Here is a 22,869-nt window from a genome sequence, read left to right as displayed (position 1 = left end):
TGATTGATTGATTTACACTTATTAATTTTTTTTTTAGCTTCATTGTAGTATCTTAAATATGTCAGGAGCTCTAAAGAGAAATTAGTTCAGAAGAAGGCTTAGGCACTCACCGGTTGGTTTAGAGGTGGTGGATGGCTTGGTGGTGGTGGTTGATGGTTTGCTGGTGGTTGTGGTGGCAGGCTTGGTAGTGGTAGTTGTAACGTCTGGAGCACTAGCCACAGTGTACACTGCACTAAAGCCCTTAGCATTGTGGACAGAATCACTTTTAAACCTTATCACTATTTCATTGCTCTTGGACAATACAGGTTTAGGCACCTTGTTCCCACAAAAGTGACCTGAAATCATTGACAATTTGTAGGTGTTTAATGGTTGCATTAAGCAGGTATGTCATTGTAAGTCTAATTGTTGCTGTCTAAGGGGACTCACCAAGTTTGGGAGCACTTATACCATCTGAGTGACCTTCAAAGACATCTACAAAGTCAGTGCAAGAATCTGGAACCAGGTCAAAGGCCAGGAATGTGAGTTGAACCTTCTCTCCATGAGGGACTGTTATTTTCCACTGGGGAATTAAACACAGGAGAATCCAATTCTTCATTTATTTCCGGGAGTTTATCACTTAGACAATACAAATATTGAATATATCATTTTATTATTTAAAATTGTAACTGATCAGTTGCAGTATTTAATCAACATTTTATATTATATTTCATATAATAATGAGTGTATATTTCAATATACAACTACTGACCAAAGAAGATTCGATTTAAAATAAGTTAAATGTCCCGGTAAATTCGGTTAAAGTAAGTTAAATGTCCCATAAAAGTTCTTCTCAAATCTGACTGGCCAGAATGATGAAGAAGATTTTTGTAAGGAAACATTTGTTCAGCATTATGGAGATGGTCTCCAGTATCAGCACTTTGAAACAAAGCAGCAGTATTGCAATGATCAGTTTTTCATAATAATAATAATAATAATAATAATAATAATAATAATAATAATAATAGTCAGACATGTCTATACATTTAAAAGCTATCAAGACAGAAATAAAGCAAAGCAAAAACTATTAATGAATAACAGAGTGAAAATGTCCATCCAGATAACTATTACATGCAGATAAGATAATTTACTCAAGCAAGTATCATAGCTTGATATATTTAAATGGAAGTGTAAACTCTGTATCATTTTATATATAGCATAGCAGAAAATTATTAACTATTCTTATAGTTTTTGCTTGGGAAGCACCTTGTGTAGGTTACACTCAGAACATAGCAGCCTCCTCACACTGGGTTGTGTATTACTACATATTTCAGTGTTTTCCTTTCCATCCTCTAACACACCTGACTCCCTCAACCTGGATGTTCTTTAACAAGTAGAGGTTAAAATAGATCTAATAGAATGGGAAAAACAATGGTAACAATAAAATGCCATGGAGTTTTTTTTGTACAAGTGACTGTGTCTTGCACTGGTTAAAAAAATTCACAGACCTGAAGTAAAATAAACCAATGTATGAGAAGCTAAACTGATTCTGATTGCATAATACATATTGCATGTTTTTTGGTAGCGGATGAAGCATCTGAGACTGCGACTATACCATGTTCTGTGCTCAATTCTAACTAGTTTGTCCTCTCTTTGTTAGTCATTTCTTATTCTAGAAAATCCCTCCACATTTAAATGTCTACACATTTTCTCAGTTTAATATTTTAATTATAATTGAAAAGGTGGAAAATTATATATATATAAGTTGCAGCTTTACCTATGACCTCTGACTATAACAGGCATGTAGTACCAGACTGTAGTGTATTTACTCTCTGGTACTGTAGTGTGTATAATCTGTAGTACCAAAATGTAGTGTGTGTACTGTTTAGTACTGAAGTTTGTTTACTCTCTATTATCAAATTGTTGTGTGTTTACTTTCTACTGTAGTGTGTTTTTACTCTAGTACCAAACCGTCGTGTGTTAATTACGTAGTACTAACCTGTAGTGCGTATACTCTTTTGTATCAAATTCTAGTGTGTTGCTTTGTATACAGATGGTCCCCGAATTACGATGGTCCGACTTACGATTTTTCGATCTTACGCTAAAAATATTTAAAATTTTCACGCAACAGGCAGCAGCGTACATTTTACAAAACGTTGGATGCGCAGCTAAGATGAGTGTATCTCTCACCCTGTGAGATGCCCCACTCTCGCTAGCGGTCGACGGAGTAAAGTTGTTACAGTGTGCATTTTTTTGTTTCAAACGGTTTCAAACAGCAATTTTAGTGATAAAAGCATGTCCTCCAAGCGCCCAAGTATGTCTCCTGCTTGTAGTAAAAAAAAAGGAGAGGAAAGCCATCAGTTTAGAGCATAAAATAAAAATGAGAAATCATCATGAAGCAGGAAAGTCTGTCCCAGTCATAGTACAATCTTCGACTTACGATATTTTTGACTTGTGATGGGGTCTAGTGTGTTGCTTTGTAGTGTCAAACAGTAGTGTTTACTCTCTAGTACCAAACTGTATTTGTGTGTTTTACATCATTGCTGATGCTGGGATGCATATAAACAACAACCAAATTTATTTTTATTTAAAGACTTTGCTTCATTACTGTTTGAACATAGAGCAGATGCTCGGAGTTTGTGCATAGTGAAAGTGGCGACGTCCTGCACAGGGCCATGACAACTGCGATCTGTCTGCATACAACAGACTTCACCTGGGAATTGAACATGCCGCTCAATGATTGCTGGCCCATTACCTTAATCACTAAACCAATCTGCCTTCCACTCACACACACACACACACACACACACACACACACACACACACACACACAGTAGAGACTCTCTTTTTCTCTCTCTCACCCTTTACTACCTCACGCACACAAGAATTACCATCCAATTATAAACGCAGTGACTGCAATAGTGATTCAGATAATCCTGCTTTGTATATGCCCTTATGTTCCGGTGCATCCGTCTGTTGTGCTGCAGCTTGACAGACTGACTGCAGATTAGCGGACGTGGGCTCTACGCCCAGCCAGATGGAGCCACGCAACAGCAGAGAGGCTCCTGAGGATCCAAACTCCATAATCAAACAAGCTCATGTCACAGTCACCTCAAAGGGAGTTTTTTTTTTTATCTTTCTATTTTTTCTATGCCTGGTGAAATGTGACGGAAATAGCTAATCACTTTCACACTCCAGTGCCAATATCCACAATATTACTGCAACCAGTACATGGTTTATCCTGTAATTTTGTGGATATTGGCAGTGTGAAAGTAATTAGATATTTCAGTCACACTTTCTCAAGCAAAATAAATAAATAAACAAACCCTACAGTTTTAGGCAAAGGTTCCAAGGAGGTTCCGTATCTTTCTGAAGAACTGAATGCAAACATTATAATTCATACCTTAATACAGGAACTGTGAGCATTATCAGGATTTTAGCATGCAGCAAAAAACTAAACAAAACACAGCATAAAGCTAACATGGAGAAGTTTGAAGTTGTATTTTTGTTTGTTTTCAAATCCAATATTAATATTAAGATTTTTAAAGCTGTATGCAACTGATTTTATACACGGCCATGGACCTTTTTAGCTGCAGCCAATGTTCCATGTTGATTCATTAGCCAATAAACAGTTAATAGATTTCAATTCAGTGAAAAACAAGATAAGGCGAGTGCTGCTATAGGAAAACAATCAACAATGAGGTGGTGAAATGGAAAGTAGGGTTACGGTTCCTATAATACATTTCGGTATTGGTAAGTGTTTCTGTAAAGAACTACACATTTTATAAATACAGTGCATTCAAAAAGTATTCAGACCCCATTCACTTTTTTTTATTTCAGACCCTTTTATCAAGTCTGATTAAAGGCTTCAGCTTCAAGTCTTTTTGGGTTTGACACAACAAGCTTTGCACACCTAAATTGGGGTATTTTCTGCCATTATTTATGGCAAATCCTCTCAATTTCATTTAGGTTGGATGGAGGGGACAGCCACTTTCAGGTCTTTCTAGAGATGTTCAAGTCAGGGCTCTGGCTGTGCCACTCTAAGACATTCACAGTTGGCTCTAAGCCATCTTCTTTCATCAGACCAGACAAACTTTTTCCTCACAGAGGAAAAAGTTGAGAGTCCTTTAGGTGCTTTCAGGAGCCTCTCTGCTATAAAGCCCAGAATGGCAGAGGCCTGCAGTGACAGTTGTCCTTCTGGAATTTTGTCTCATCTCCACACAGGATCTCCGGAGCTCGGTCAAAGTGACCATTGTGGATAATTGTAAGGCAATTTTTCCCTAATTGCTCAGTTTACCTGGGTAACCAGTTCTTGGAGGATTCCTGGTTGTGCCACACTTTCATTTGAAAATTATGCAGGCCACTGTGCTCTTGGGAATAAAATTTTTTGTAGCCCTCCCCAGATCTACAATCCTGTCTCTGAGCTCTGTGGGCAGTTCCTTTGACCTCATGGCTTGGTTTTTGCTCTGATATGCATTGTCAGCTGTGAGGCCTTCTATAGCGAGATGTGTGCCTTTGCAAATCATGTCCAATCAATGTAATTTCCCACAAGTACATTCCAAACAAGGTGTAGAAGCCTACAGTAATGATCAAGAGAAATGGGAGGCATCTGATGTATTTTTTTAATTGTTGCAAAGGGTGTGATTAACCTAGCCATTAGGGGGGCACAAGCCAGTGCACTCTTAGTGCCGGTCCCAAGCCCGGGTAAATGGGGAGGGTTGCGTTAGGAAGGGCATCCAGCGTAAAACATGTGCCAAATCAAATATGCGGATCACAAATAAGAATTTCATACCGGATCGGTCGAGGCCTGGGTTAACAAAGACCGCCACAGGTATCGTTAGCCGACAGGTTACCGGTGGAAATTGGGTTACTGTTGGCCGAAGGAGGAGAAGGAGAGGAGGAAGACGTCTACAGAGACGGCAGGAAAAGGAGCAGTGTAGGAGAGTAGAGGTTCGGGTTGGTACTTTAAATGTTAGTACTATGACGGGTAAAGGGACAGATGTAGCTGATATGATAGAGAGGAGAAAGGTAGATATGCTGTGTGTTCAGGAGACCAAGTGGAAAGGGAGTAAGGAAAGGGACATTGGAGGTGGGTTTAAACTGTTTTATCATGGTGTGGATGGGAAGAGAAATGGTGTAGGGGTGATTCTGAAGGAAGAGTACAGTAAGAGTGTAGTAGAGGTGAAGAGAGTTTCTGATAGGGTGATGATCGTGAAGGTGGAAGTTGAAGGGATGATGATAAATGTCGTCAGTGCCTATGCTCCACAAGTTGGCTGTGAGATGGAGGAAAAGGAAAGATTCTGGAGTGAATTAGATGAAGTGGTAGATGGTGTACCTAGGAAAGAACGATTGGTGATTGGGGCAGACTTTAATGGGCATGTAGGTGAAGGAACAGAGGTGATGAGGAGGTGATGGGTAGGTATGGTTTTAAGGAGAGGAATGTGGAAGGGCAGATGGTGGTAGATTTTGCTAAAAGGATGGAAATGGCAGTGGTGCCGGATGATTGGGCAACTACTGCAGGAGTGATGAGGGAGGCAGCTAGAAAAGTACTTGGTGTGACATCTGGAAATAGAAAGCAAGACAAGGAGATGTGGTGGTGGAATGAGGAAGTGCAGGAGAGCATTAGGGGAAAGAGGTTGGCAAAACAGAAGTGGGATCGACAGAGTGATGAGAAAAGTAGGCAGGAGTACAAGGAGATGCGGCAGCAGGTAAAAAGGGATGTGGCGAAAGCCAAGGAAAAGGCATATGAGGAGCTGTATAAGAGGTTGGACACTAAGGAAGGAGAAAAGGATTTATACCGATTGGCCAGGCAGAGGGACCGAGCTGGGAAGGATGTACTGCAAGTTAGAGCAATAAAGGATGGAGAGGGAAATGTGTTGACTAGTGAGGAGAGTGTGTTGAGAAGGTGGAGGGAGTATTTTGAGCAGCTGATGAATGAGGAAAATCACAGAGAGAGAAGGTTGGAGGATGTGGAGTTGGTGAAGCAGGATGTAGATAGGATTAGTAAGGAGGAAGTGAGAGCAGCGATTAAGAGGATGAAGAATGGAAAGTCGGTTGGACCAGATGACATACCGGTAGAAGCGTGGAGATGTTTAGGAGAGATGGCAGTGGAGTTTTTAACCAGATTGTTTAACAGGATTCTGGAAGGAGAGGATGCCTGAGGAATGGAGAAGGAGTGTGCTGGTACCGATCTTTAAGCATAAGGGAGATGTGCAGACCTGCAGTAACTACAGGGGAATTAAGTTGATCAGTCACACCATGAAGTTATGGGAAAGAGTAGTGGAAGCCAGGCTGAGAGAAGAGGTGACCATCTGTGAGCAACAGTATGGTTTCATGCCGAGGAAGAGCACCACAGATGCCTTATTTGCTTTGAGGATGTTGATGGAGAAGTATAGAGAAGGACAGAAGGAATTGCATTGTGTATTTGTGGATTTAGAGAAAGCGACGACAGAGTGCCAAGAGAGGAGTTGTGGTATTGTATGAGGAAGTCAGGTGTGTCAGAGAAGTATGTGAGGGTGGTGCAGGACATGTATGAGGACAGTGTGACGGCAGTGAAGTGTGCAGTAGGTACGACAGACTGGTTCAGGGTGAAGGTTGGACTGCATCAAGGATCGGCCCTGAGCCCTTTCCTGTTTGCAATGGTGATGGACAGGTTGACGGACGAGGTCAGACAGGAGTCTCCTGGACTATGATGTTTGCAGATGATATTGTGATTTGTGGTGAGAGTAGAGAGCAAGTTGAGAAGAGCCTGGAGAGGTGGAGATATGCGCTGGAGAGAAGGGGAATGAAAGTCAGTAGGAGTAAGACAGAGTACATGTGTGTGAATAAGAGGGAGGGCAGTGGAGTGATGCGGTTGCAGGGAGAAGAGGTGGAGAAGGTGGAGGAGTTCAGGTACCTGGGGTCAACAGTGCAAAGTAATGGAGAGTGTGTTAGAGAAGTAAAGAAAAGAGTGCAGGCAGGGTGGAGTGGGTGGAGAAGAGTGACAGGAGTGATTTGTGATAGTAGGGTGGCTGCAAGAATGAAAGGTAAAGTTTATAGGACTGTGGTGAGACCTGCGATGTTGTATGGATTAGAGACAGTGGCATTGAGTAAAAGACAGGAGGTGGAGCTGGAGGTAGCAGAGCTGAAGATGTTAAGGTTTTCGTTGGGAGTGACGAGGATGGACAAGATTAGAAATGAGTTTATTAGAGGGACAGCACATGTAGGATGTTTTGGTGACAAGGTGAGGGAGACGAGATTGAGATAGTTTGGACATGTGCAGAGAAGGGACATGAATTATATTGGTAGAAGAATGCTAAAGATGGAGCCACCAGGTAGGAGGAAAAGAGGAAGACCAAGGAGGAGGTTCATGGATGTGGTGAGGGAAGACATGCAGGTAGTTGGTGTGAAAGAGGCAGATGTAGAGGACAGGGTGGTATGGAGACGGATGATCCGCTGTGGCTACCCCTAATGGGAGCAGCCGAAAGAAGAAGAAGAAGAAGAAGAAGAAGAAGAAGTTGCAAAGGGTGTGATTACTTATGGAATTCTGTTTTCACATTGCCATTATGGGGTACTGAGAATAGTGAAAAAATCTATTTGAACAATTGAAGTACCAGGCTACAACATAACAAAATGGAAAAAAGTGAAGAGGGTCTAAATACTTTTTAGTATATATGTATGTATATGAGTGTTTGTGTGTGGTGGTGTGATGTGCTCTCAAAATAAGCTAATTCCTGTTATAACCTATAAAATTAATAAGTATTTAAGCAGATTTTCAGATGCACAAAGCTTTCTTTTCTTCTAGACTTTTCAGAAATGTCAGATGTTTAACTGTTGGCTGAAGTTGAAGCACTAACACCAGAGACACTATCCATAAGTGTTAAGCAAACATCTCCTCCTGGTATTCTACACTGCATCAACAATTACACAAGTATTCTCCCCATTTATGAGGATCGTTTTTGTGTATATTGGTTCCACGGAAACACTTATGTATTAAAAATAATTGTAGTAATACTCTTTCTGAACAGTAAGTTTTGAGAAATCATCAAATATAATAGTCACTATTGTTCATATATATCATTTAAAATATATTCACATAAAAGGGCTTTTACCTTATATAGCAAATGTCCTGGTAATTTTTATTTTTATTTATTTAATGTATTAATTATGGATTTATTTTTCAGAACTGAAAGGTTCCTGCAAATTTCTAAACAGTTTACACCACCATTCACAGAAATGTGAAAAGAAAGAAACAAACAGACCTGGTACAACACACCGTTCTCATAGTTCTTCTCCGGGAAACCAGGGGTCATCAGCTCCCCATGGTCTCCCTGTAAAATGCCACCAGCTCCCACAATATCTAGATTGAGGAGAAGAGAGTGGTTAGGAAAAAGTGGGTCAGTTAGATGACACCCTGGAGATATCAAGCTGTTCTTGTACTCATGCTGTCAGATCCTGATCCTGCACCTACTACTGTGGCTCCTCTCACCCTCCAGACTTGACTGATTTTCTTTCTACTGGTACCTCATGCATACCCTGGGCTCATTCTTCGTGACATCCTTTAGGGGTGCAGGGTCTATTTTTGCCTTATACTTTTTGATGTGGGAGGTTCAAGTCCCAAGATCACCTTGTAGGCTGATTGGCATTACCAGTGCGTAAATAGGTGTCTAGGTGTGTGAGTGATAGTGCTTTGCCGATCCAGCATGTAAACCACCACCTTGACTTGTTTAAGTTCCCTCAATTAGGCTTGAGGCTAACCCTGACTCTATGTAGGATAAGGAGTATAGAAAATGAAAGGACTCAACTGCTGCTGTAATCAGAAATTGCTGTCACTTTCACAATATATTTATAATAAGATTACTTGCAACCCTTTTACTGCTGCTTAACTTTATTCTCAGACACTTGTATAGACAGACAGATAGATAAAACACATTATTCATCCCAGAGGGACATGCAGAATTACCCCACTATCCAGTATAATGGCTTCTTTTCTGAGTCATGAATAGGTTCTCATATCAACTCAGAAAGAATTTTTATGTGCTCTGGCTTCTTCATTGAGGATCTTAATCTACATCTAACTGCCAGTGAGAATATCTATTGTTAAAAGCGCTATACAAATAAAAAATAAATTGAGTTACGGATCTACTCTCCCTTCTGCGTCACTGATGCAGCTGCTGGTTTTCTAGGTCAAATGCACCGAGGCACACAACTCACTCTCTTAAACCTCATGCTGAACAGAGTGCAACAATTGTATTCTCATTATCGCACTGACATTAAAACAGCCCTAATGCAATCAGGTGAAGCTGATGGGGAAAAAAAGAGGGTCTACAAGATGACACAGAATAGGACTTCAAGCACCCGTTTTTTTATCACTCTATTTTATTCAGTGTCTATTTATCCCCATTTATTCCTTTACTTCTATCTATTCTTTTTGTCGGACTGCTGAAGCTTAAGAACTTCACACACTTTCTATTCATGAGCAAAGTCAGATATGAGAGTAAAACTACATTTAAATGAAATGAGTTATTTTCTTGAGCAATGGGCCACTATAAGGGTGAATAATATTGTTATGCAGTTAAATGAGCATTACATTTTATTTTTGGTTAATTACCTGTAACTGTACTAGGGTCCACAGCACGGTACATAGCTTTGAATCCTTTGTCTGTGTTTCTTTCATTCGTGCCGAAATGCACCGTCAAACTGTTTCCCAGTGACACTATCAGTTTAGGGTTGGAATAACCACAGTATTTCCCTGAGAAAAAAGAAACACAGAAATATGTTTCATATTACACAAAGAAAAGTTCTTTAAGGAAATGAAGAACCATTCTTTATAGGGCCTTAATAAAACCAAATGGATATTAGTCATCATTCTCAATCCGAGTGTGTTTATTTCTATGATTTTCATAACTTTTCTATTGGGAAAGAAAAAGAAAGTTCATGGAATAGATCTGAGGGCTAAAAAAGCCACAACGGAACAAAACTATCATGGATGCTGTTGTGTGACTCATTCAACAATTTATTATGATCTATTGCAACAGCGTTCAAATAAATCGGAAAGTTTCGGCGAGATGACTCAGTCCTCTTTAAAATGCGGCGGACGGCACTAACTCCAGTTTAGTTTGGATGGATGTTTTAATGTGGAACATTCCATCTAACCCAGAATCCCAAGTGGTTTTTGGTGGGGGAATATTCTCGGGCATGACATCAAAGTGCAATCTTCTTAGCCTTGGAGGAGTTTGGAGGACTGCAGCTGCAGAAATGTGGGAAGATCATGTATGTGTGTGTCTCCTAAGTTGGTCAGAGACCGCAAGCAATATTTAATTAATCAGTATCTAGAATATTTTTCCCAGTATGTTTCAATTAAGAGAAAGCACCTGAATTTCTCAGGTTTTTTTTAGGGTAGCCAGTGAGAAATAAATCACTATATTGTGATTATTATTTTTTTTATTGTTTTCTAAAACAAGAACCATTTCAAACCACTTGAGAAAGCTTTTCTTCACATATACCCATATACCAATCAGTCATAATATTAAAACAATTGACAGGCATGTCCACTATAAACTTCTACAATAGACACGTTAGCACCAGAATTGGAATATCAAGCATTGGAAGAATGTGGCTTGGTCAGATGACTTAAATTTACTTTTACACCATGTGGTTGAACAACGGGAAGAAGTCAAGCCAGTCGAGGCAGTGTGATGCTCTGGACAATGTTCCTATGAAAATCCTTGGGTCCTGGCATTTATATATCTGTTACTTTGACTGGTAACACATGCCTAAACATTGCAGAGCAAGTACATCCCTTCATAGCAATTCCCTAATGGCAGTAGCTTTTTTCAGCAGGATACTGCTCCCTTATACACTGCAAAAACTGTTCAGAAATGGTTTGAGGATCATGAAACAGAGTGTTAACCAGGCCTCCAAATTCTCAAGACATCAATCTGATTGATAATTTGTGGCACATACTGGACAAAGAAGTCCAAACCATGGAGGCTATACCTCACAATTTGCACTGTTTAAATGATCTGATTCTGACACTGTGAATGTGTAGATTTGTAAAAAATCCATATTGAAATATTACTCAGCTGTGTCTCATTCTGTAGTCTCAGAGAGCAATTAATAATAATTTATTCTCCCATTATCTAAGGGCTGTCATGGGCTAAAAACATTGCATTTCAATCTTCACTATTTGCCAAAAAAAAAAAAAAAAACTATTTGACTACACTCGTGCCTAAGAAAATTACAGCCCAAAATAAGAAGTTTGCATATTGTAGAATTCTCACCAATGATCCCGATCTCATCTTGGACTGTGAGGGCATCTGCACTGCATGTGCCTGAGTCTTCCACAGAGAAGTCTTGGAACCACAAAACGATTACCTGGGGATACAAACACATGCAGGTTGTTTCTTGAATGCTTCAGTTAGATTAATTAAACAGAAAATAGACGCAAGTTGCATTTCAGTCTGTTTTTAATATTATTAATTTGTATAATAACACTTTTTTCATCACCAAAACCAAATAATAAAGTATAGGCTACTTGCATGTATTTAGTTTGACCTTAGATGGTCTGAGCAAATCCTTGCAAATGTGCCATCTGACATTTTCTTTGCTTAATCTAAGAGTAAATTCTTCCATTTTTCCTAAGTGAGCAAGTTTCAATCTAAATTAAGGTCAAAGTTGGTACAAATCAATAGAATGTTTATAAACTTAGTAGCTCATGAAATTCAATTAAATAAAAATCCTAGACCAATGTAGCAGCAAAAGTATGATCAAGTGTTAATTGTGAATGGAAGGAGGAGTTTAATGTGATAGGTGGCTGAGTTTAGTCAGTGTGTACATTTGTGTGATTAACATCATTCTATTCATACACCATATGTCTTTCAATGAAGCATGAAAAACAGAGTAGAGAGAGAATGAGAGAGAGAGAGAGAGAGAGAGAGAGAGAGAGAGATTGAGAGAGAAAAAGGAAGAGAGAGAGAGAGAGAGAGAGAGAGAGAGAGAGAAAAGGTGAAGGTGCAGAGGAATGTGACTTAATCCGACAGCCTCCTGCTGAGCTTGAATTTTGTTGAAGTTTTTTCTAGACAATGAATTATTCCAGATAGCAGAGTTGCCTAGCTGAAAGGTTCAGACAAAAACCTACAATAGATGTTGTCTCTCTCTCTCTCTCTCTCTCTCTCTCTCTCTCTCTCTTGCTCTTTCACACACAAACACACACACATATGCCTGCTTCCTGACCTCCTGAGTCCTTATTCTCTTTACATCAACAGTATATCACAACCCCACAATATTTTTTGCCTCAGCAGGTCCCTGATGCACTACACTGCTAACAAAAATCCAAATAGTATTTATTTGATTCAATTTAGCTACAGTTACATCTATACCTTTTCTACACTTTCTACCTTATTGTCCTGTTTTTAGTTTTCAGACTCCTCAGATTTCCCACCTTTTTGCTCGCCACAGTGATGTTCCAGCTGCAGCTCTTGCTGTTGTCGTAGCTGCTGGGGTAATTTTCGCTGCTGAAATCCCCCTTCTCGCCATTTAGCTGTACCACTTTCCCACATCCTGAATTTAACACTTCTGCACACAGATCATCAGATACACATAAACACACACATACTGCATGTCAAGACCTTAGTGAATTAATTACACTGAAACATCAGCCGTAAATACAGTATGTGGGCCGTCAGAGCCAGCAAGGCCTTCTATGCTGGCCTAAACTGATCTGAATCTTTGACTTATATTTGAATATGTTTTTGCCTATAAATATGTATTAAATTATCCCCAATAGTCTATTCTCTCCATTTCATTGCTTTTCTCTCAGGTGCACTGCTACTAGTATCCCTGCAGGCTCTTGCAGCATACAGTTCATGTTGCATGAAGCTGTTTCTTTAACCATACATACATATAGATAAAATAGTGCAGATGTAATGAGGAGTAAAAAAGATATACATTGTATGTATAATTCAGTAGTGTGATGGTGGATGAAAAAAAACTGGCCCTGAACCTGCTGGTTCTTTTGCTTATGTTCCTGTATCTCCTTCTTGATGAAAGGAGGTTAAACAGTTTGTGACTGGGATGTGAAGAGTCCTTGATAATGTTGTGAACTGGGTGTCAGTGATGCGTCGGGCGGTTTTGACCACCCTTTGCAGGGCTTTGCGTTTACACACAGTGGAGCCTCCATACCATACAGTGATGGAGTTGGTCAGGATGCTCTTGATGATGCAGTGGTAGAAACTCGTTAAAATCCCTGGGGATATATGTTCTTGAGACTCCTTTAGGAAGTACAGTCGTTGTTGTGCTTTCTTAACCAGAGCTGAAGTGTTCTGGTGCCAGAACAGATCCTCAGAGATGTGAACTCCCAGGAACCTAAAGCTGGAGACTCGCTCTACCTCAGTTCCATTGATGTTGACTGGGAAATGTCTCCTGCTGTTGGATTTCCGAAATTCCACAATGAGCTCTTTAATCTTCGAAGCGTTGAGGGTCAGGTTTTTGGTGGCACACCATGCTGTCAGGCTTCGGATCTCTTCCTTGTTAGGCCAAATCGTCATTGTTGCTGATCTGGCCGACCACGGTGGTGTCATCTGCATACTTGATGAAGATGTTGGAGTTATGCAGAGAAGCACAGTCATGGGTGAACAGGAAGTAGAGTAGTGGGCTCAGAACACAGCCCTGTGGGATGCCAGTGTTCAGAATGAGGGTTGAGGATACCTGGTTGCCCAACCTAACAGATCAAGGCCTGTTGGTAGGAAAGTCCAGAATCCATCTGAAAGTGAAGGTGCAGATACCCAGGACACTAAATATAGTGATTAGAACAGTGGGGAGGACTGTATTGAATGCAGAGCTTGGAGTCAATGAACAGCATTCCGATGTAGGTGTTGCTTTTATCCAGTTGGGTGAGGGCTGAATGAAGAGCCGTGGAAACTGCATCCTCTGTTGACCTGTTCGGGCGATAGGCAAACTGGTGTGGGTCCAGTGTAGGTGGTAGGCCCGCGGTGAGGTGATTCAGGACCAATTTCTCAAATCACTTCATAGCGACAAGGCTGAGTGCAACTCGACGAAAGTCATTCAGGCATTCGTCAGCTGAGTGCTTAGGCACTGGTATGATGGTTGTGGGCGTTAGGCATGTAGGAACCATGGCTTGGGCCAGTGACAGGTTGGAAATGTCAGTGAAAACCTGTGCCAGTTTCAAGCTAAAAATGCAAAACTTGTGCCATGCTTCCAACATGGAGAAGAACCTCATATGGGTGTGATGGTCAGGTGTCCACATGACATTTGACTACTTTTTTGTATAAAATGCTAGCAGGTTTCATATACACACTGGCATGAAAATCCTTTATTTTTTATTTTATAACACAATATAACAGAATAATTAACACATCTGTAAGGTTCAATCTCAGTATACACAACGCCTATTCAGCAAATGTGTCAAAGGGAGTATAAAAAACAACACTGCAAAACGTTTAACTTCACATTCTGCTATTTTATCCTCTTCTAGTGTCAATATATTACAAGGATGGTTGTTTTCTTGTTTCCATTACAGTAGGTTTTGCATTTTCAGCTTGTTTCACCTAAGGCTTAAGTGTATAAAACTGAATACAGCAGCAAGACTGGTGAAATCATTTCGTAAGCTTTTGTAGCTGCTCATTTTGATTGAAAGGTGAACTGTCAGCATCATCGAATGAATGATGAATAATTTTCAATTATTTAAGGATTTTTATAAATAGCACACAGGCACTTTGCAGTTTTTGTTATTGCTTGTTAAATGTTGTCCTAGTTCCATTTTGAATTTAATAGATTGGTATATCTAAATAAAAGTCTATGTTTATTCTTCAGTCCAGTCAGTAAAAATAAATAAGTTTGCCTCTGGTCAATGTAGATTTGATTACTGCTTCATGTAATTTAATTCTAATAATTTTCTAGCCACTTTAACAGCATCTCAGTTTGTACCATTTCACAAAAAAAGCTACACTATATCAAGAAAAGTATGTGGACACCTAAACATTAGATTCGTATGTGCTTTTCGAACATTCTATTACACATTTAGTCCCAATTTGCTGTTATAATAACCTTCACTCTTCTAGGAAGATTTGATTTGTGCTCATTCAGTCAAGAGGGCATTTTGTCAGGTTCTGATGTAGGTGAGGTGAGGAGGCCTGAGGTGCAGTCAGCATTCCAATTCATTCCAAAGGTGTTCAATAGGGTTGAAGTCAGAGCTCTATAGCAGGCCACTCAAGATCTTGTACTCCAACCCATGTAGATTGAAGTCTTTGTGGAGCTTGTACAAAGGCATTGTCATACTGAAACAGACTTGGTTCTCCTAGTTTAAGTGGAGGAAATATTTCATGCTACCACATTCCAAGACATCATATATAATTGTGCGTCTCCAATTTTGTGGTAAAAGTTTGGAAAAGAACAACATATGGCTGGGAAAGTCATAAAACTATACTGTCCATATAGTGTATGTTGTAGTCTACTAGACTGACAGACTAAATATATTACTGAATATATCACATTACTATGAAGTAAAATATGACCATTTTTTGACAAAGAATGTTGAGCACAGTAACAGATAGTGTTTCGGAATCGATTTAGAATTAATGTTAAATCTGACAATGAGACGAGAGTTTTTTTAAATGATTCATTTATTCACTCGTAAATCTTTAACATGATTTATTTATTTTCACATGTAAGTGTTGTATTAGTGAGCTGAAGTATTTGAGTAAATGTACAGTACTTTGTTTTGGTACTGAAGTAATTTTTTGGCTACTTTCCAATTTTACTGAATGTCAAAATAAAAGTAACTTTTAATCCCTACTCAACTACATTTATGATTCGATATATGTACTTTTTACTCTACCTATTTGGCACGACACCTTTATCTGCCGTGGTTTATTTATTCTGCAGAAGGTATTTGTCCATTAAATACTAATGTTTCTTCTACTTTGTGATATGATACTGTAATTTTATTTGTTAATTTAAGAGACCTTTTTGACAGATTGATTAATTGCTTTGTCTTTCTTGTCCTTTGACCTGACTTTAATCTTGGCTTTATTCTGGAATGTTGAAAAGGCTGTTGTGTTGTGTTGGTTAATGCAGTGTTGAGGTGTACAATTTTATTTGTATTTTTTGGAAATAAAACCTCACAAATCAACTGTTTTTAGCTTTTCTCTAACATGTGTCTTGGTGTTGAGGACTAGTGCATCTTTGAGCCTGCGTTCAAAATACTCAGGTACTGGAAAAATCAGACACTTACACTTTTACTTAAGTCATATTAAAAAAGTGACTTTTGACTAAGTTTTGCTGTAAGGTATGATTTTCAGGTACTCTTTACACCTCTGCAATTCATTTGCTCATCCTACATTGAATTTTACATGTGATTTTTCCACCCTTCTTTCCAAATGTAGGTTTGACTTTCATCTGTATTGCACGCATAGAATTTTTTTCAAAATAATTTTCACACTGTTAATTTGGCATGTTTACTGCAGCCCAAATGTGCAATTTCAGGACATAATGTCATGAGTGGCACATTGGTCGCTCAAACAAACTTTACTTATAGCACACAATGTTCTGCCGGCGGCATGTTTAGATGAGCGTACTACAATTGAATTTATCATGTAACGATGATATGCCATATCATCCAACCATAGTGAAAATATCCTCCAGTGCTCCTAAGCCACAAGTGCATGACTGAACTTTGAAAAGATTATAAATTAGACTCATATTACCTCCTGTTCTGACATTTCCGCATAAAGGCAGAGAGTATTGAAATGAACATGGGCTTTTTCTTCTAAAACTTGACCATGTGACATTTCTTAGTCTTTGTACACAATGTTGAAATTGAGAAATGTACTTGCCAATCTAATTATTATGAATAAGCAAATATATTATTAAACATTTGAACAGCAGTTCATTGGTGCTTCCTGGAACAAATTACCATTCATTTTTTCTTTGGGTACATTAGTGAGTCTGTCAGATTGAACCATGGCCAGTTGCTGAACACATCAGTGTCACTCTTGTCAGCCTGAACCCTCTGTAAAATTACTCTCCTCTCCTGCACCCGACGGATATATGACATGAGACAAGGCTCCAAAATGTTCTTACTGCAACTCACCCTCAGGGGGGTGTGAGGTGATGTTTTTGTTTCTCACAAGAAAGATGTTATTGGAACCTTGAAGTGATAATAAGTGTGTGACAGAGCTGAAAGAATGGCATTGATTCCTGAGCAACAGCCTTTTGTCATATTTAAGGGGGCATCAATACCATTTATTTACAGACCAAATACAGGTTTTTGAAGTATTCTGATTTTGAGACTAAAAGGAGTAATGTTCTTACCATTAATCAGGGAATCATGAAACTTTATATTTAGCTTTGTTTATCATGCCGAGCAGATTTAGTGAGAGTCCTCTTTAAAATTTCTTGGAATTTCACTTTGCCTCTTGTGTAATGTTGTGTAGTTCCTGGTAAAATGGAGCACACATGTCTGAGTGCTCAGTGCTCGCAGAACTGACATGCTCTCAAAGAAGTCAACATTGCATTCATCATTCCTTTGCTCATTTTTAATGATCACACTCTCTGATAATGATCCGATTACTTGTATTGCAGGGAAATGCTGGATTTCTCTTGATATATTGCTTAAATGCTTTCATTTGTTTTCTTTTTTTTAAAGTTACACATTAGATCGTGGTCTTTTCGGGTTGTTTTTTTCATAGCCCAACAGCATACCCTAGATTCTTGTCAAATAGAAGTATAACCTGGTATTATAGGTTGGTATTTTAGGTTTTATTGTATAGTATGTATACATATGAGTTAAAGAGCATTATGTCACAGCAATACCTAATACCAGAACCAGTATCAATGCATGCTATTAGGTAAGGTTTCAACTAACATCCGTAAGATCTCAGAATGAGCTCTACTGTAATCTAATTTTTACACGTTGACCAGTGGAGGATGAGCATCCAGGTACTCTCAAGATGTTTTCCCTCACATTCCTAGGTTTTCTCTTGATACTGTTGCCTATAGAATTCTCATTAGCATTCAAGAGGAGGTAAAACACTCTCTCCTAAAACTGCTTCATGGCCAAAATTGCTTTACAAGCAGAATATTACAAAAGAAAAATGACTGTAGGCTACTACGGAACTCATTACATCTTGTCATCAATAAGATAGATAATAATGATTTTTTTGTACTAAAAGTAAAAACAATCTACTAAAAAGATATAATGTTGATTTTTGGGGCTGCAGTATTAGAGGGAATAAAATCTGCAAAACATTTACTGTTAAAATAAAGGGCTCTGATAGATATTAAATCTAAATCTATTCAGATTTTTGCATTTTTACAGTATAAGTCGAATGCCAGCCCTGCTAACATAGATTAGTGTACATTAAGCCAAAACCCATTTAATATATGGCTTCAGGCCTTTGTAATTCAGTTAAGGCTTGCTGAAGGGAGCTAAAGTGCAGCACTACAGTAATATCTAACTCAGGTCATTTAATTATTTTTCTAAATGAGACAATTGATCAGTTGTCCCTGGAGCTAATGGAGCTAGCAAGCAGTAGACAGGATTACTCACAATTCTTATTACTTGGTTTGATTTATTTGTTTTGCCATGTATTAAATGAGGGGTGAGAGGTGTGTGGGGGGTGGTGTATTGGGAAACCCAAAGGAAACCCACACAAACAAGTGTATAACATAAAATGTGTTACACAGAACCTGGGTTCAGGTTCAAACTGGGGACCCATAAGCTGTAAGATCTAGTTTGTATTATTATATATACAGTAATAGAAAGAATGCAGCATAATTTATCAATTGATAATGAACTGTTAACACAAAGTTGGACACAATAGGCAATATTCAATTGAACTTGGAGACTCAAAACTGTTGCAGCATGACAGTGTATCTGCTTTACATGGTTTGCAGTGGAAGATACTGAGTGACCTGCTATAGAGCTTTGACCTGAACTTTACTGAACATCTTGGGATGAATGTGAACACTGATTGCACTCCAGGCCTCCTCACCTCACCTACATCAGTACCTGACTTTACTAACACCATTTTGGCTGAATGAGAACAAATCTCCACAAGCACACTGCCAAATATATTGGAACATCTTCCCATAAGAGTGGAGGTTATTATAAAAACACATGGGAACTAAATGGGGAATGGGAGGAAAAACACATTTCAATCTTATGGCCAGGTGTTTATAAACCTTTATCTGTATCATTGGCATTGTTGGTTCTACTCTTATTGTACGGATCTATGGATCTTATTGCACTGGATATTTGTGCTCTATTAGGACTGATGTAATTTTTCCAACCATACATGTTTTAAAAAGAAATAATTTTCAAAATAAGTTTGTAAATTCTTTCTTCTTATAATACTTTTAGCTGAAGTAATTTATGAACATTTTGTGTGTTTTTCATTTGGCTGACACTTTTCATTTCCATCTTCAGGATTGGGAATCGCAATACATTTTTGTATTAATTATCACAACATGATGTTTTGAAAAGCTCACCTTCTCCTTCTGCACTACTGGAGCTGTTGGCCTTGGTGACGTAAACCGCAACCAGGCCGATGGAAGCTGCAGTCATGGCCACGAACAAGAAAATGAGGCTCTTCTCCAGCGAGGTCAGACCACTCCTCAACGGCATCTTGCTCTTCTTGCTGTTCCACCCACGAGTTGTCTTCGGGTGGATGAACACAGCCGCAGTAATGCTGCTTTCCTAGATAACTACCCCATGTTCATAAATGCTGCTCGTTGCTGAACTTTGTAAGGCTGCACTTTGTTCTCTAGTATGCTGGCAGGCTGCATTGGAAAATCTTCTGTTTGTGATAGTGATCGCTTGTAACGATCAGTTCTGGAGCTTTGCGTTAATAGCAGTGTGTGAGTTCAGCATGCAATTTACAGTCGAATAGTTGTTGCAATCTGAGTTAACATCTTCACAACCACACTAAAAAATCTAGTGCAATATCTTCCCAGAAAAATCGAGTTTAGTATAACAGCAGATGGTTACTAAATGTGGATGTGTTAAAAAGCAAAAACCAGTCTCATAATCTGGTGTGCACAAACGTTTGTTCACATCGTGTACCATTTAATGATCTAAATATCTAATCATTAACAAAAATTTATTCTCAAATGAAATCATATTGTATATGGCAGGGGAAATTTAAGAGTTTGCAGCCAGAGACCCCATTTTACATGTAAAATCTATAAATAAATACATAAATAAATAATCATGCCGCCAAACCCCTCAGGAAAGATTCAGAACAGATTAACAAACATAATCCCACTATTTAAATCTCAACCACATTGTGTAATACATACAATATCTATATTATAAATTTTCACAAATTTCATTTAAAGCTGCCATTGCATTTAAAATGACTTTTATGCACACAATTGTTTTGTGAGTACACTGGATAGGATTAAATCAAGTCCAACCAGAGAAATAGGCTTATAACAATAAGAATGACAGTCATAAATACCTATACAATTGATCTTACTGCTTTTGCCAGCAGTCACTACAGGAAAAAAAAAAAATCTAAGCACTCGTTTTACATTTCTACTTGAGTAAAAGTACAATAGAAATTGGCTTTTGAATGTATTTAAGTAATAACATGTTCAAGTACTTATCTATAAGAACTATATTCAAATATTTTATGCAATTCAATGTTTCATTCTCCTACACATCTCTCTTATAAGGAGAGTATTTTTTACTGTTACAGACACACAGTGAGAGATCTCTTACTCCATACACACTCTTACTAGAGACGTGTGATCTCATGAAAGCTTCTCATTTAGCGCAATATATGTACACACTTCAAAGTAACAAGGAAAGGCGTGTTTTTCAGTAACGTGATGGAGCAGAAAGTACGATATTACACACAAGGATGTAGGGAAGTAGAGGTGTCTCAACATGAAAATACTCCTTTAAAGTAAAGATATTTAAGAAATAAATTAACAAAGTAAAAAAACCCTTGCGGTCCCCCACTGGTGGTTATATAACAATGAAAAGGTTATTATTGCTTATTGTTCATATGGTTTTCTGTGAGGAAAATTTGTTTAATATTTTTTTTAATTATTAACATTATAAGAATTGTGAGTAAAAAAGTTGTAAGCATTTCACTACACAAGTGTCTCTGTTATTCAGGGGCGTAGATTACGCCGGGGACTTTTTATAAAAAGTTAATTCGTCCCCCTCACTTTTTTAGTGGAGGAAAAAAAAACAGGTAACACTACACATTTCGTCCCCCCCACTTTTTAAATGATGGCTACGCCCCTGCTGTTATTACTGGATTCATTATACTCTCTTGGAGCTAATACTGCAAAAAAAAGAAGAAAAAAAAAGAAATGAAAAGCAGCTTGTCATGTTCTGGAAAAACAGGTGAAATAAGGGGACATCACTGCACACCTACACAATAATTAACCTGTAATGGATGAATATTCAGTGCCATTTAGATTAGGATGTGTTCCCTTTTCAGTTTGGTTCCACTTAAGGTTTCTTCCACATAATATGTCCGGAAGTTTTTCCTTGCCAGTCTTGCTACTGGCTCGCTCATTAGGGATAAACTTAAAGATATAAGGAACACACTTATAGTCACTAAACTTTCCTTTACATAAACTATACATTCTTTTATACAACTGTATCTCTGTAAAGCTGCTTTGTGACAATGTCCATTGTTAAAAGTGCTATACAAATAAAAATAAATTGAACTGAACTAAAAACACATACCTTGTGTACAAGTCCAAATGACACAAAAAAGAGCGATGACAGAACTGTATATAAACATTTTTAGTGTGGTTCAAACTAAACTATTAAACAGATCAGGTTTGTATTTTGGTTGAAAGCCTGAATGAACCCAGCAATGCATTATATAATGTTTTTCTATCTCTGATATCAGGCATAAAAATTGACTTTTACTCAAAACACCAAACAAGAAACCTCTCATGCATATTATTTAATCGGGTCGCTGCATTTGTTTGATATTTTAACCCACCCAAGGAGGTTTTTTAAAGCACCTGTGAAATCTGATTCGGTTATAAAGGTAAGCATTAGAACGATATAATGGTGCAGTCATGCAGCCAGCTTGCAGTAAAAGGCACTTCACTATCTCATTATGATAATAGCAGAGCAGAACAAGGGCTGTTTGCAGGTCTCATAAAGACATGGAACCTGTTATTAACTGCTATCAGTAAGATTACACTGTCACCTTACACTTGTTCCCCAAGAGGCCTTGACCATGGTTTTATCTGAGGTGCCTTGTGTGATAGTTCTAGGCGCCCAGTTTGCATGGCGAATGAAATAACTATATATGAGAGTTACTCGAACAATAATATGTGTGTTGTTATTTGGTCACACTGATAGCATAGATATAATTATCATTCCTGTGTAAACTTCTTTGCTTTTGCAGAAAATAAAACCAGACTTTCGTAAGAGTAGAACGAGTAATTAGTTAGTGAGCGTTTGCATTACTGCATGACAAAAGATATAGAGCTCAAGCTTGTATAGCTACGAAAAAAATGTAATACTTTATGAGAACTGCTCTTCCTTTGGAGCTATTCCTGCCTGATGATATGCTATGAATCCAAAAAAAGCACACATGAAATGTTGGTATTGAAAGAAAATTAAAAAAATTTTGGCTAACAGAGTAACCAATGTATATTATTTGCAATAAATCCTCAAAAGTTCAAACTAATTCTACAGCATTTGGGACAAATGTAAAAATGTTATCAGATTTTGTAGCTATTAACTGTAGTTGTAGTATGCAAAACAATCTGACCCAAAATACCCATACCATATAAACAAAAGTATTGGGACACCTTAATTCTTCAATCATATTTGGTTCTTCCCAAACTGTAATCACAAATTTGATGGTTCTGCACTCCTGACCTCCTCACCTCACCTCACCTACATCAATA

At 38.3% G+C, this 22,869-nt stretch overlaps 1 protein-coding gene across 1 annotated transcript in view; it reads right to left on the bottom strand.

Annotated features, from left to right (window-relative positions):
* Positions 1-19,892, bottom strand: part of zgc:154142 (uncharacterized protein LOC555481 homolog) — a 49,048-nt gene extending 29,156 nt beyond the window's left edge. The window contains exons 1-7 of the mRNA XM_046863379.1: positions 19,465-19,892; positions 12,398-12,531; positions 11,238-11,331; positions 9,566-9,706; positions 8,217-8,314; positions 427-559; positions 111-335 (exon numbers count right to left, since the gene is read on the bottom strand). Coding sequence (XP_046719335.1) covers positions 111-335; positions 427-559; positions 8,217-8,314; positions 9,566-9,706; positions 11,238-11,331; positions 12,398-12,531; positions 19,465-19,600 — 961 coding nt within the window. The 5' untranslated portion in view covers positions 19,601-19,892. The remainder of the gene's footprint in view (positions 1-110; positions 336-426; positions 560-8,216; positions 8,315-9,565; positions 9,707-11,237; positions 11,332-12,397; positions 12,532-19,464) is intronic.
* Between the last annotated feature and the right edge of the window lie 2,977 nt (positions 19,893-22,869).

The sequence above is a fragment of the Silurus meridionalis genome, chromosome 2 (assembly GCF_014805685.1).
Source record: "Silurus meridionalis isolate SWU-2019-XX chromosome 2, ASM1480568v1, whole genome shotgun sequence".
Lineage (NCBI taxonomy): Eukaryota > Metazoa > Chordata > Actinopteri > Siluriformes > Siluridae > Silurus > Silurus meridionalis.
The sequence above is the reverse complement of the archived record's forward strand: the minus strand, read 5'-3'. Positions and strand labels throughout refer to the sequence as shown.